At 33.6% G+C, this 14760-nt stretch overlaps 1 protein-coding gene across 2 annotated transcripts; it reads left to right on the top strand.

The window, feature by feature from the left end:
- The first annotated feature begins 1199 nt into the window (after window positions 1-1199).
- Window positions 1200-9477, top strand: LOC132167720 (uncharacterized). 2 transcript variants are annotated; one of them, XM_059578747.1, is made up of 14 exons: window positions 1200-1426; window positions 1693-1778; window positions 2195-2282; window positions 3442-3541; window positions 3612-3685; window positions 3834-3905; window positions 4171-4248; window positions 5115-5239; window positions 5395-5467; window positions 6184-6245; window positions 6326-6706; window positions 7804-7906; window positions 8155-8381; window positions 9174-9477. In XM_059578747.1, exons 2-13 carry the CDS (start codon window positions 1696-1698, stop codon window positions 8350-8352), a joined length of 1437 nt encoding a protein of 478 aa, XP_059434730.1. In that variant the 5' UTR covers window positions 1200-1426; window positions 1693-1695; the 3' UTR covers window positions 8353-8381; window positions 9174-9477. The 2 variants fall into 2 exon arrangements, with proteins under 2 accessions (XP_059434730.1, XP_059434729.1); XM_059578746.1 differs by having other exon boundaries at window positions 4171-4263.
- The last annotated feature ends 5283 nt before the right edge of the window (window positions 9478-14760 follow it).

The raw sequence follows: 14760 nt of genomic DNA, 5'->3' as shown, positions 1-14760 counted from the left end.
TCCCAAAATATCCAATAATATTCGGGTCAATGTAAATATTGAAGATTGTTTTACAAAGATTTATACACAAATAAAAATGTTACGGAGACTGGACGTGTTACTTCCACCTAGAGGTAACAATTCGTGTTTATGTATTGAGTTCGGGTCGTATCAAAGCATAAATATAAAACTATAGAGGTTAACTCTAACCCACTAATTTCGTGTTTGATTCGCTCGTGTTGTAACAAATTAATAATCCTAAATATTGCTTTGGGTTCAAGGCATGAAAGTCACAAATATAAGATTATTTAGGCAATCAAAACCCAACACATTTAATTAAATAGGCCAAGCCCTTCAACTTTAACCCATTAATTTTGTACTGGATTTGTATCAAATTTTAAAATCGTGTAAACATTTGTGAGCCCTAGGGCTTATTTGATATTGTGTTTGAGGGGCCTACGAATATTTTTAATACCCAAAAAGTTCGTTTAAAGAAAAAAATATTTGTTTGATAAAAAATTTAAAAGCGTTTTTAAGGGTCCAAAAAATCTAAAAATTGTCAAAAAAACACTTTTGACAAAAGCTTAAAAATGAAACTTTTGCCTAAAAGCTCTTTTTGACTTAAAAGCTTTATTTCTCAAATGCAATCCAAAACAAGCTCCTACTTTCAACTTTCTTTTTAAGTTGAACTGCTCGTAGAATTCACTTTTGTTGTGTGAGGACTATAATAATATCAGATTCTTTTTGCATTAATTCAGAATGTTGCTTAAGCTTATAATTATTTTGTGAGCATTTTAAACAATAGAATTGTGTTCGGTGTCATTCTCTTGCTTATTTTTTATTCATCCAAAAAAAAAAAAAAATGTAAGATAATAAAATCAAACATTTATCTAAAGGGAATAAACTTATCTAAATAATATGAAGTATGATACAACCCAACTTTTTTGTCAAACTTGGGCACAAATTTTTCTTTATTTTTAAATTTTTTTAAAAAAAGAAGAAAAGTTTCTGAAGCAATAATATTTTTTTTGGTCATTCATTTTATTTGGTATTTTTTAAAAAAATAAAAAATAAAAAATAAAGGAAAAGTTGTGCCCAAATTGGGAAAAAAAAGGTTGGGTCTTTAACATTTTCTCAGATATTATTCACAATCTTATTGGGCGGAATCCAAAACTATTGAGCAATCCTATATATATATATATATATTGCCGAAGCTGAAGTGCATTTCTTCAGCTCCCGCGGGACCGCAGACTCAATGCCCCACTAAAAAATCCTTTGAAAATCCGAAAAAGATAAAAGAAAAAAAATCCTCAATTTCGAAGTCGTTAACTCCTTATTATTTGGAATTTCAAAATTTTTGCGCGCACATACAAAAACCCTAAGCTAGATTGCACGTTTCCCGAGCTGGCAGACTCCCCGGCGACTCTCCGATCGTCGTCGATATACGGTGAGTATTTTCTCCAAAAAAAGGTTAAGTCGTTTTCTCAAATCGGTTGAAAATGAAAAGGAACAGGGTTGTTTAGTGTGATCCGTTCTCGATGAAATTGTCAAGAATTTATTATTCAATTGGTTGCTGAGAAAGCGATGTAAAACAAATTGTGTTTTTGAAATAGATTATTAACTTCTTCCCAAACGAGGTAAATAGTGTATTTCTATGTTAAGGGTTTTTTTTTTTTTTTCTTTGAATCGTGAATTTCGTTGGTTGGTACCCAGATTATGGGCAGAAAAACCAGCAGCAGCTGCGCTATATGCGAGTGTTCAAATCACGCTTCTATTTGTGCCGTTTGTGTCAATTCCAGGTAATTGGTCCTGAACTTTACACTGATTTTCTGAATTGCTCATCCGTAACATGTGCAGTTGTGGCGCATAATCATTGGATTTTATGTGTCCCTAGATGTATGAAACTTTCCTGTGGTTTGATTTATTATTCAAAAGTGCCTATCCATTGTTTTCAAATGGATGCTTTCGAGTGTGTTTGGCACTGCGATTTTGCATACAAAATGTGATGTTAAACCAAATTGTAGAAAATGTACCGTTTGGGGGTGCGTTTTTAAAACGTAGAAAAATTGAGTTTTCAAGTCATAGGCAAAAGGGTATGTGCGATTAAAAACCCACGATTTTACCAAACATGATTTTTTTAAATCGCAAACCTAAACAGACAATGGATGTATATGTTGACTGATTATCTTTTTATGATGTGCCTTCTTTGTTGCAGATTAACTGAGTACCGCATTTTGTTAAAATCATTGAAGAGTCGTCGGGATTTCTTGTATGCAAGATTGAGTGAAGTGCTTGTAGCAAAGGTTTGATAACTTTGATTTGTACCTTGTGAACGCTCTTTCTGTTACCTTGTTTCTTTTTTTGTTTTTGCTTGATTGTCAACGGTTCATATCTGCAAGTACTTAGATTTTTTTTTTTTTTTTTCATTGTTACTAATAAGCTCTTACTCAAATGACACCTCCTTGGCTCCTCCCCTTGTAAGAACAAGGTGGTGGGTGATGTCATGGGTTCAAAATCCACTGGCGCATGTGCAACTTGTCAATCAGGAGCAAAAAAATAAACAGTCATTGGTGCTTGGGAAGCAACACTTTTATATGTTTTGTGCACTCTTTTAAAGTATGAAAATGTCTATGGAAGCACATTCTTGGCTAGGAAACAAAAAGAAATCTTTGAAACTATTGACAATCTCTTGGCTGGGCTTTATTACCAAAGTGTCCATCCTGAGAAATACCAAAATTAATTTTTTACATGGCACTAGATAAAGATAAAGATTTTATGACAATGCATCAAACGATCCAATATTTTTAAATTAAATCAGAAAGTCATATTTAAAACAGATTAAATTATAGTCTCCTTATAAAATATTGCCTCCATCAAACGTCCCATGATGGGCCCTGGACAGTGAAACTGAAAATGCCCAAATTAGAAGCTACACACAACAGAGCAGCGAAACCAATTTCTCCATGGTTGTGTTATAAAAAGCTTCAAAGTCATGATGCTAAGGAACTGTGGATGAAAAGATGATTAACTGTACCCATTTAAAGTTACATTTTAACAGATAAGTTGGTTGTACAAGACTCAATAGCCGTAATTATGACCAAACTGATGGTAATAAGTAAAAACAAGGTCACTTGTTCAATTTGTTAAATAGCCTATCTCAAATACAAGTTAGTAAAACGACTAGAATGGTTTCTATTTTTTGGGTCCCAAGCGCAGTAAAAAGTCAATTGGATGATCCAATTTCACTTCTAATAGACTTGTGTAGATGTCTTTTCTTTTGTTCTTTCACCCATAATTTTGGTACTTTATCTTTTATGTTTCTTCTGTATTTGCTTAATTCCATCCTGGCTGCTGTTGTTATCATACTGTTGTCAGTATTGTGTAAAATTGATTCAAACTTTGTGTTTAAGGCATCTCAAAATTTTTTATTTCTCTTAATGAATTGTATGTAATATTTACTAGGGGAAGGCAGATGATCAAATGAATTGGAGAGTGCTTCACAATGATAAGCTTGCAAAGTTGAAGGAGAAGCTCCGTCGTAATACACAACAATTTGTACAAGGTTGGTTGCCTGCTGTAAATTGTTCGCGTTTCACTTTATAATCATCTTTGACTAATACTTACTCTTACAGGGAAGGCTAAGATTGAGAGGGCGTCCTATGATTTAAAAGTAAAATATGGGGTGCTTGAATCAGCCCATTCTACGGTATTACATATTTTTTTTTAAAATTAATCTGATTTTTTCTGTAGTAGTCATGCTGAAAGTTGAATTATTTTGTCACTATTACTAGTTCCCTTGTGTTTTGTTGTCAGCATAAATGAATTTGTTTTATGCATTATTTCTATCTTTGCAGTTGAAAAAGCATCGTGTGGAACAACTGGAAAAGTTCTATCCTAACCTAATTTCCACTCAGAACTTCGGGCTTGTGAGTGCTGATATCCTTATTCCTTTTGGGATGTTGATAATTGTTTTGAGCGTTATTAGTTAATGGGGTACTTACCTCACAAAATTACTGTATATTTGTCTTATCAGAAGATTTGATAAATGAATATATTTATATTCTGATTTGTTTTCTTTTGGTATATCACAATGTTTGAGGGTAAAATCCATTTCCACCTGGTATTTTGTTCTTCTCTTCTACATAATGGATTTTCTTCATCTAAACACATTGTTGATGCTCAATGTTGCAGATGGCAATCACCGCTGAACGTCTTCATAAACAGCCTGTAGTCATAAAACAAATATGCAAATTGTTCCCCCTACGTCGGGTACGCAGTTCAAAAGTAAATGCCTATCGATTTCTGCAAGTCAGTTGTTAATTTTGATAAACTCAATTATCAAACATGTTTTGTTGATACTTGATAATGAGTATCAGTTATTTCATCAATAACTATTTATTACAATTAGTACAATACATTAACATTATTTAGGCCAATAGCACAAAACTTATTTTGGAATTCCAAGCTTCCCATCTTATATGATAAAAGAAAGAAAAGCAATTTCAAGCTTCCATTCTATTGTGAGTCAAGACCCAAAGTGTCAGTTTGTGTTAAGGAGCAGAGGACAAGTTTTTGGTCCTTTCTTAGCATGATATATGCCTCAAGGCTAGTTTGTCTCAACTTTACTTTTTTACCCTCTCCATAACAACATTGAGATGAAAAAGGTACAAACTGCACTTAGACATTTTGGGCCTTGCAGCATGTGTATGTAAAGCTACATGGTTATCATATAATCAGAAATTAGATAAAATGGGACTGCATGAAAGTGATTTAACATGGTTTTGAAATAACCTGTTTCTCAAGTGTTTAACATTCAAGGAGCCTTAGAGTGCCAACAAGTTGTGGCAGTGGTCATTATTCTAGGTGCTCGTTTTAGAAGCCTTGGCTTGTGAGACACCTAGTAAAGCTATCACTTGACCTTTTACGCCTCAAGCAATTTTGTTATTGCCTTGCCTACGAAGCCTGCCAGGGTGTGCCTTTGGAATGCCATTTCAAATAAATTTAAGTGCCCATATTCATTCTAACATGAGATGAGGCATTGTTCCATCATTACTTTCATCAATCGTATGCTTAAAGGTGAGTCCACATGCCATTAATGTTTTCTCTTATCTAGGCATATCCTTTATATGTTTTAGGTGATCATAGACGGCGAAAGAAAAGATGGGTCTACGGATCAATATGATCAAATCTGCAATGCACGCTTACCAAGAGGACTTGATCCTCACTCTGTTCCATCGGAAGAGCTTGCTGCATCTTTGGGGTAATTTTTCTCTTTTGAGGCTATATATGCATGTATGTTTAGAAGCAGATTTTTGGGGCCACACTGACTATTTTATGATCACTATATTATCCTCCTAAGACTCTTTTGTACACTCATCTATTGGGACTGATATAATATGGATCCTGCAATTACAGTTACATGGTGCAACTTCTGAATCTTGTTGCTCAGAACTTGGCTGCCCCAGTGCTTCATAACTCTGGTTTTGCGGTAAGCACTAATTTACCTTTTATATAATGGTTATAATTGTTTTACTTGACAAACAATGACTTTGGTTTCTTCAAATTTTCTAGGCCTTTCTTGGTGATTAAAGTTTACGTTTGAAAATAAAGATGACAACTTGCGTTTTTTAATAAAAATTGCATTTACTTGCAAAAAAAAAAAAAAAGAAGTATTTCTGAAAATATTTTGATAGTATTTTAATTGTTTTAAATATTTAGGTTCGACATTCTTTCATTACTATTGTTAATAAGTTTTGGTTAAATTATACAGTGAAGATTTTAGGGACAATTTGCATGTTGCTGAAAATGTTAGAAAACATATAAAGCTTGCCATTTATCTTTGGGTTTTCATTCATACTCTTATCATTTTTAGATGCAATTGGTAAACCTGATAATGCCCTGTCAACTAGTTTACACGCTCACCCTTCTACCCTTATATGGAATTTTGTTAATGTAAGTATTTAGAATTCTACATATCTGTTTTTTCTCTTAGAACCAGTATAATTTTTTTTTTTGTCTTTTGAACTTCCGAAAGCTCCAGTAGTTTCCTATTGGTCACCTATGTACCCTTTATAGTACGTTTTTTTCTTTAGAAGGGACATCTAAAGCTTCAAAAATCAACGAACATGCATTTCATGTTGTATATGTGGATTCTCCAGACCTATATTTCTCTGATGTGGTATTTGTATTATGATTTTACGTTAGGGTTCTTGCTCTCGAATATGGCAACGAGATTCTTATTGGGATGCACGTCCGTCTTCTAGAAGGTACTTTTGTCTGGAAAATTATTTGTTGTCTAACTTAGGTGTATCAGCTTGTTGAACTGAATTTGATTTCTCCTATGCAGCCATGAATATCCCCTTTTTATACCACGCCAAAATTATTGCTCCAGTAGTGGGGAAAATTCGTGGTCTGACAGAAGCTCAAATAATTTTGGTGTTGCTTCAATGGAATCTGAGAGGAAGCCACGCCTGGATTCTTCTGGGAGTAGTAGCTTTAATTATTCTTCTGCTTCTCTACATTCAGTTGAAACACACAAGGACTTACAGAAAGGGATTTCACTTCTCAAGAAAAGTGTGGCATGCATAACAGCATATTGTTCTAACTCATTATGTTTGGATGTCCCTTCTGAAGCATCTACCTTTGAAGCATTTGCAAAGTTATTGGCCAAACTATCTTCGACAAAGGAAGTTCGATCTGTTTTCTCTGGCAAAATGATTTATTCAAGGTACATTATCACATATTTTGTCTGTCGTCATTTCAGTTCTACTATATAAAAATTATAAGTACAATAGGTCTTAATAAGTTTTTGGAAAATACCTGAGTTCTAAAAGAGTATATCCTTACAAAGAAATCATCATGAAATATCTGACTATTAGATCCTATCTGTAGACTCAGACTATGCAATACATGTGTCATAATATGCGAATGAGCCATATGGCTAGTACAATGAGAAGAGGATTACAGGTTGGAATGATTTAGGTGTTATATATTCTTTTCCCTAAAAGGTTTTCGTGCTTGGAGTGACTGGAAATGACACCGCCCATTCTTCCTATTAGCAAACCTATCTCTTATGTTTGGTAACATTTCAGGAGATGCTTTTACGAAATTAATTTAGAATAAGTACACAATTATTAGTAACTATGCATGTCAAAAGTAACCAAGAATGTAAATAAGGGAGTGATGGACAGAAGGTATACATCAGATGATTCTTTAAAATAATGCAATTTCAAGCCTTGCTATTTACTTGCATGTTGAAAATCTTGGTATTGTAAATTTTTTGAAGTTGGAAGAGTTGAGTCATAAAATCTGCATCAGGAAGAAAGTGTGACACCCTTTAGATCACAGAAATTTCTATTTGGCCTTTTAAGAAGGTGGACTACTGCAATCTGGTATGTAGATTTTTGACACGGTTTTAGCAGGTTTGGTTGAGAAGTAGATGGGCTTTTCATTTTTTAATATTTTAGAAGAAATTAATTGAGTGCATGATTCTTTTTGTTACTTCTACATGTATCAATCTTTCTTTTTGTTGCCAATAGAATAGGTATGTAAAAACCTGTGCTGGGGTTTCCAAATTGGTTATGCTAAAAGCTTTTACTCTTCTGCCCTTGTAAGTTTAAAAATTTATGTTGATGATTGGAGGTGTTAGCTCTATTTTTTCCTTTTGACTAAAAACGATAGTCCTAATATCCAATTGCTTCTTGTATAACTGTATTTATTAACATGTCATCTATGATTTTAAAAAAAAAAATCATATACCTGTAATACCAATTATATATACAATTTTTCTCTTTTGTGCATGACGTTTGCTGTTTTAATTTTCAGGTCGTGTAAACAAGTTGAACATCTGAACAAATCTGTATGGAATGTGAATTCTGCCATTTCCTCAACCACTCTAATGGAAAGTGCTCATACACTGCCTACCATGGTATAAGTCTGGGACTCTCAATTTTAGTGCCTTTTTACCCTGTTCTTTCTTTAACAAACTACTCCCATTACCCAGTGGGCCCCTCCCGCCTGGCCTGTCCACACACCCGAGAGGGATTGGATGGGGGGGAAAATGGACTTAATAACAATCCCCTCATATGGGGATCGAGATAGGACCTTAAGTAACATATATATTTGGCTTAAAGTGCCATTGTACTTTATGTTCATCCCTTTTCTTTTGCCTCGCAGAAAAACATTTCTGAATACCGTCCAAATTCCGCTGCCAGCTTTCTTTATGCTACTCAGTTGTCTGATGTTGGAAAGAATGAATGCCTCATTGAAGAATGGGATATTGTGGAGCATCCCACTTTTCCTCCTCCTCCGTCACAAACTGAGGATGTTGAGCATTGGACTCGAGCCATGTTCATCGATGCTACAAAGAAATGATATGGTCCTATGACAGTATTCTACATTTTGTAAGTTGCCATTCTAATAGTTATTCCTCTTGATAAATGGTGCTCAACAGTCTTGAATGTCACCTTTGTGGCTTTGTCCAAAACCAACCAGGAGACCTACAGAAAAGTCAACCTTAATCCCCCTCAACTGCATGCTACAGAACTTTTTGCAAAAAAAAAAATTCAATTTATTTTGTACCTAGGTTTTACTTGTAATGGTTGTTTTATGTACACTTATAAACACATCTTGCAATATCTGAAGCTGGCTATCTATGTAAACCTCATGCCCTTATGTCCAGAAAATCATAGAGTAATGCCAAAAATAACAAATAGAAAACTCTTGTTCCCATCCATTGCTTCCCCGGGATGAGTTTTCTCAGTTATAGATATGGATGGAAAACAGGTTTTGGAGAGTGTGGGGGGAGTAGAGATTCCTCATTATAATACTCAAATTTGGTGAAGGGTGATATGCAGTATAAGCTTAAAAATCTTGTTCCTTTATTTCAAAGAATGCTATCATTGGTCATCTTCTGTAGAAAATGTGTCTGCCACAACTGGAATGCTTTGAAAAGACATGCTGTATAGAAAGCAAAGTCAATTCCCTGTTTCTCTTGGTTTAGTTTCTTTTTTTAATAATGAATTGTGGTGATTATTTCGATGTCTCATCAGAGTATAGACATGGTTGTATTTGGTTCACATAATTCAAATTTGTTCTTAATTCTCTTCGTGTGTTTCTATGCCAAATACGAACTTTATTTAGCTTTTTTCTGTTCTTACTGGTTGAAAATTTTATTCTCGTGTTGGATTTGATAGGTTGATGGAAGAAGATGCTCAACGGGAGATGAAGATGGCATGGAAAATTGACACGGAAAACTTCTGCAGCACATTATGTGTAAATAGAGAAATCTCAAAAGGTTGTGTATATAATTTTAGGGCAGAAATCTAAAGGGCAGACTTATTGGTATCTGTTCATTTAGTTTTATTTAATTAAATCATATAAAGAAGATGGACGGTTTACGCTTCCTACAATGAAATTGATTTATTAATTCTCATCCTTTAGAGGTGGAAAGAATAGGGTTCTAAGTTCTAGCATATTCCAAGGAAATCTTTCTCTTGAGCCTCACGAGTAATGCTACAAGTTTCTCTTGTGTCATTCTTATGTCTCTCTAAGAATGATGTGGCTTTTAAAATTACTATTAAGCTTATGATTGATTATTATTAAATTTTAATCAGATTGTAATTTTAAAAGTCATCTCATTTTTTGAATGATACAAGAGAGACTTTTAGAATTATTTGTTAATCACCCATAATTCAGATCTCTAGATTAAGTTTTAATACTTTTTTTTTTTTTTTGGTTAAATAGATTTAACCAGTTCATCCATTGAGGTTAACATTTTGAACAATAGTAAAAGGGATGGACTTACTTCTATCATATGATGATGATGTCGTAGAGTGGCAATTGAACTTGGCTTAGATTTGAGTTTTTGTGTGAATTAAGTGATTACTTTAAATTGGGCCAGTCGGTGTTATTTTGATCGAGATGAGTCAGAACCAAGTATTATATGTTCAAGTCTAGCCGCTCAATTAACTTATTCATTCTTTTATGCTAATAACTACTTGCTTAATTATTTTTTAGATTTTATTATTCGAGTTAATTAATTAAAATTAACTTCACCAGCAATGTATTTCTAATAAATCATATATGTTAAAAGTGAGAAGGGTCCTCCCATCTAGCCCTCTTTCAAAATCATAAATAATTTTTAAGCTTGAAGTATAGTATTTATGTATTATATTTTATAACCATGTTTAAAATCTTAAACAATCCATTCTTGAGTCGATACGTATGTTTATAATATATACACATTTATATCAAATTCACATAAGAATTCAAGATATATTTATTATATTAAGAAGAGAGTTCTCTTTTTTATCTTTTTTAAAGATGCCCTAAAAATTATTATTATTATTTTCAGTTGTTGGGGCAATTATGGTATGAAGTGGAAAAATGATTGGTCTGAGGTTGACATCAAACATTAGAGTTATTCTAAAATAAGATTAGAAAATAAAGAGGCCCAGAAGAGCAATATCCTCCATTCAAACTAGATGTTTTTTCAAAGCTAAAAACCCAATAAGTACTACCCCCGTCGCTCCTACTTGGGAGAGCTATGTTGCATAGTTGAAATAATAACATAAACCCTCAACTTCTTCCTACTTCTTCCTCTTCTTCGGTGGCTGGAGGGCCTCTTCTTCTTCATCCTCTTCTGCATCCTCTGGCTCTTCTTCCACAACCTCTTCCTCATCCTCATCAACAGCTTCATCATCATCCTCTTCATCTTCTTCCTTATTTTCTTCATCTTCCTCCTTATCGTCGTCATCGTCATCGTCGTCATCATTGTTATGGTCATTGCCATTTTCCTCATCTTCTTTGTCCGCATTCTCTTCACCAGCTCCACCAGCCTGTCCTTCAAGCCCCTTTTTAGAATTGTCGCTGTTGCCATTGCCATCAGGCTTGTGTCCGCCGCCGCCCCCTTCAGAAGACAGCTCCTCTTCTCCTTCTCCAAAGCCACCATCCCCGTCATCATCACCGTCACCATTGCCTACACCTCCATCTTCCCCACCATCAACTGCCTCCGAGCTAGTTTCACTTTTGGGTCTAGAAGTTGGTAACACTGCCAGAGGACCCTGAGATAGGAAAGAGCAAGGGAATCCATATGTATAATATATAAACGAACTCGCAGCAAGATTAGGAAGTAAAGCACAACTTCATCGGATATCTAACTAGATTGATTGCAACAACACAAACATAGATTTTGTTCGGGTTTCAAATATGTCTTTTTATCAATTTACTATCAAAATTAAAGTTTGGACTATCCGATACGTCGCATTTGACACGTCAACCCTAAATGTTATGTTACACAGGTGCCATATTATTTGACTAAACAAAAACTCAAAAGCCAATTGAAGATATGAAGCAAGAGACTTTATAAAAAAAAATATATTTTTTTTTTCTTAAAATCATCAACACACAATTCAAAACTTACACGAAACCCTTTTCAACTATAGACCCTATTAAAAACTCTTCTCAACTTTATATCACATTAATTTTTTTTTTTTTTTTATATATTTTTTTTTTCAAACCAAAAAATAAAAAAAATTCAAAACCATAACCAAACATGGTTCCTCACGATTAGGGCCCTCACTCCTCAGTCTACCCTCCACCATGGCCCATAAAATGTCATTACTTCTCTAACAAACAAAACCCCATCGAGAATATTCGAATATTTGCCTCAAAAAATAAATACAATTAATCGATTAAAATGCTAGTACAGACAAACGAACTAAATAAAAAATCTCAAGAAAAAACAAAACAAAAAGAATTTTTTTTTTCATCTTGACTTTTCAATTAGGATTTAAAATTCCCTAGTATTTTGATATTTAATTTTGTTCAAAGAGGGACCGGCAAGAACCCACCGGAACCCACCGACTTCAACGACAAAACCTAGAACCAGCACTTACCTTGTTTTTGTTTTTGTAATTTTTTTTATTATTTTTTTTTGTTAAAAGTCTCGCTTAACGATGATTATTGATGCGATTAAAGCGTCATTAAGAGAAAAAAAAATTGAACTCACTTGAGCCGTAAGCAAAGCTGAGGTAAGCAGAGTAACGGCCATAGTTTGGCAGGCGCACGTTAGCAACGAACCCTGGGTAACGTTAACCATAGCGTCAACGAAGCTCCTTTTGGTCTCCATTTGTACGGACATCCTAGTCCTGCGAAGAAACAAAATCACACACACCAACCGTCAGATCTGTTCCCCCGTTTGGCCCCACCGTTGGATCTCCCAGAAAAGCTAAACTCGGGAGTCTCAGAAAATTGAGAGAAAAAAAAATATATATCTATATATATATCAAAAAGAAGATGCAAGCAAATAAATTAATTTACCCCCAACAGATCTAGGAACAAATAAATAAAATTTTTTCACAAACGAGAAAATAACCCTAAAAAAATTAAAAAAGAAAAAAAAAAAGGAGGCGAATAATAGTAATAATAATAAGACAAAAAAAAACTCTATGTACGGACAAACACTACCTGAAGAGGGAAGAGTTTAAGGCGAAGATACCTGAAAACAACAAGAGCTCAGGAAGATTTTCCGGGAAAATGGAAAGGAAAAGGACGAGGAAGCTACCAAATCAGTGAGAAAGGTAGATTAAAAAACATAAACAAAAAAGGTGAGAGAGAGAGAGAGAGAGAGAGAGAGAGAAAAAAAAAACAAGCGTCGTCGTACAGAAAAGAAGGTGAAACAACAATATGCAAAGCAAAAAAGGGAAAAAGGGAATCGAATTCTGTTTGCGCAAACGTTACGAAGGAAGGAAAAAAAGAAAAGAAAGGGTACCTGTGGATTTGAGAAGCGCAGTGAAAGCAGAGAGTGAGAGTAAAAGCTTCGGTCAGTTTTCAAAAGCCCAATGGGCAGCGACTGTACTGTGCTTAGCCTGCCCGAGAGAGAGAGAGAGAAATGTTTATGGAGCTGGAATCGAATCCAGAAGAAAATGGGCGCTTTAAACCTAACCATTAATTTGACCATTCAAAACCTAAAGCCTCCCCCAACTTGATTTTCATATTCTATTCTTCTTCTTCAACACAGCTGTCTGTCTCTATTCTATGTGTATTTTTCTGTGTTGTTTCTATTCTATATTTCTTTTTTACATAAAGAAAATATGCAACTTTTGATGTGATTACTTTTCATACCACCTCCATCCTCTCCTCTCCTCTCTGCAACTTTTCTAACGATTCTTTGTAAGATAAATACTATTAAGTATAAACATCATTTTGTTTCACCAAAATCCTATCCACTTATAGCCAAATTATCCTCTCTTTTTTTTTTTTCTAAAAAAATAAAATAAAAATTATTGTCACGATTCGAAGTATACATTTATTCTTCATCATTTTTGTAAGAACTCGTTTCGAATGTATATTGATTGATATGACAGTAAAAATTATCAATTTAATTTTAGATGAATTACCATTAAATTTTAAATCTACTGTCACTTCAAAAAATTATACTTAAAAAGTGAATATAGCCATATAGGATTGCCCAAGAAGTATTGGACCAATAGAGTATTTGGATATTAATTACATACAATTTGAATCTCAGACTTATTTGGTTTTGTATTTTGAAAATGAATCTGTACCACCATGACAGAACTATGAGAGTAACAAAAGAATGACGTTTAGACTTTCTAACAGAACATGGGTATTTTTTTTTTTTTTTTTTTTTTAAGAGTAGTGTTATGTAGGCTTCTATTTTCATATTTTTCCCACACCTTCATCTATGTAGCCATGTAGGTCCTAAATATTTAATAGTTAACTTTTAAAAAAATTGGATGAAAAAAATAACAAAAGAATCTTTCTCTATTTAAAATGATAGGTTTGATTTCACAATAATTCCATACAAATTAGTTGAATGTGAAATCTCATCCAGATAATTTATTTGAAAGGTTAGAATAATGTCAATGGCATTCATGAGAGTCATAAATTACAACCACATCATGTGAAAGATCCACCTAAACATAGCTATATAATTTTTTTTTTTTTTTTAAAAAAAAAAAGGAAAATAGACAAAACATTGCATAGTAAATTGGGGGAACATTGAAAAAAATTAAAATATTGAGAAAAACATTGCATATAAAATAATAATTAAAGGAGGATAAATGTCGGTAGTTTCTCCTTTCTCATTGCATGGTTCAACCACTCAATTGATGACGAATTGCATGTCTGGGGACTCCTACGAATCAACTTGATTGCTTGAGGATCTCGGCATTAGATTTAGATTTTTGGTCCAAGTCAGGTGATACACAAATTACACCCTCTACCTTCTCTTGCAGGACTAAAGTTTTTGGATAATAATAAATATTTGAGCTTCAATGTTGAACACTTTAATGCCAAAATCTATGTTAGTGCTAATCTTAGAAACTAAACACTAAGGCCTTGATTGGCAAAAGACTTCACAAATTCCAATTTTTTTTTTTTTAAAAAAAAATTAATTTATCAAAATTCTTACTTTTTATATTACATTAATTATTTTTATTATTATTTAAATAAAAAACTTACTATAAAACATAACATTTTCACTTTTTCATATAAAAAATTTAAAACTTTTATTTACTTTATATCACATAAATCGCTTCCAAACAAAAACCAACTACATGGGCCTTAATTGTTTCTCTCAATCCCTTATCATAATGGGCAGGTGCCTAAACTTGTGTCCGAACAGAATGAACCCAGATGCCATCTTAACCTATCTCATGTCCCAAAATTACTTTTGATGATTTTGTTGGCTTTGGTGACTCTGGTACCTACTCTAGTAAATAGCTCATGTACTACTGATGACATAATGTCGACTAC

The sequence above is a fragment of the Corylus avellana genome, chromosome ca1 (assembly GCF_901000735.1).
Source record: "Corylus avellana chromosome ca1, CavTom2PMs-1.0".
Lineage (NCBI taxonomy): Eukaryota > Viridiplantae > Streptophyta > Magnoliopsida > Fagales > Betulaceae > Corylus > Corylus avellana.
This window is presented reverse-complemented; position numbering and strand designations above follow the sequence as displayed.

Coding starts and splice junctions, on each gene's coding strand:
- LOC132167720 (XM_059578746.1), top strand. CDS start 1,696: ATGGGCAGAAAAACCAGCAGCAGCTGCGCTATATGCGAGTGTTCAAAT. Junction 3,542..3,611: donor TACACAACAATTTGTACAAG/GTTGGTTGCCTG, acceptor TTACTCTTACAG/GGAAGGCTAAGATTGAGAGG. Junction 6,707..7,803: donor GGCAAAATGATTTATTCAAG/GTACATTATCAC, acceptor TTTAATTTTCAG/GTCGTGTAAACAAGTTGAAC.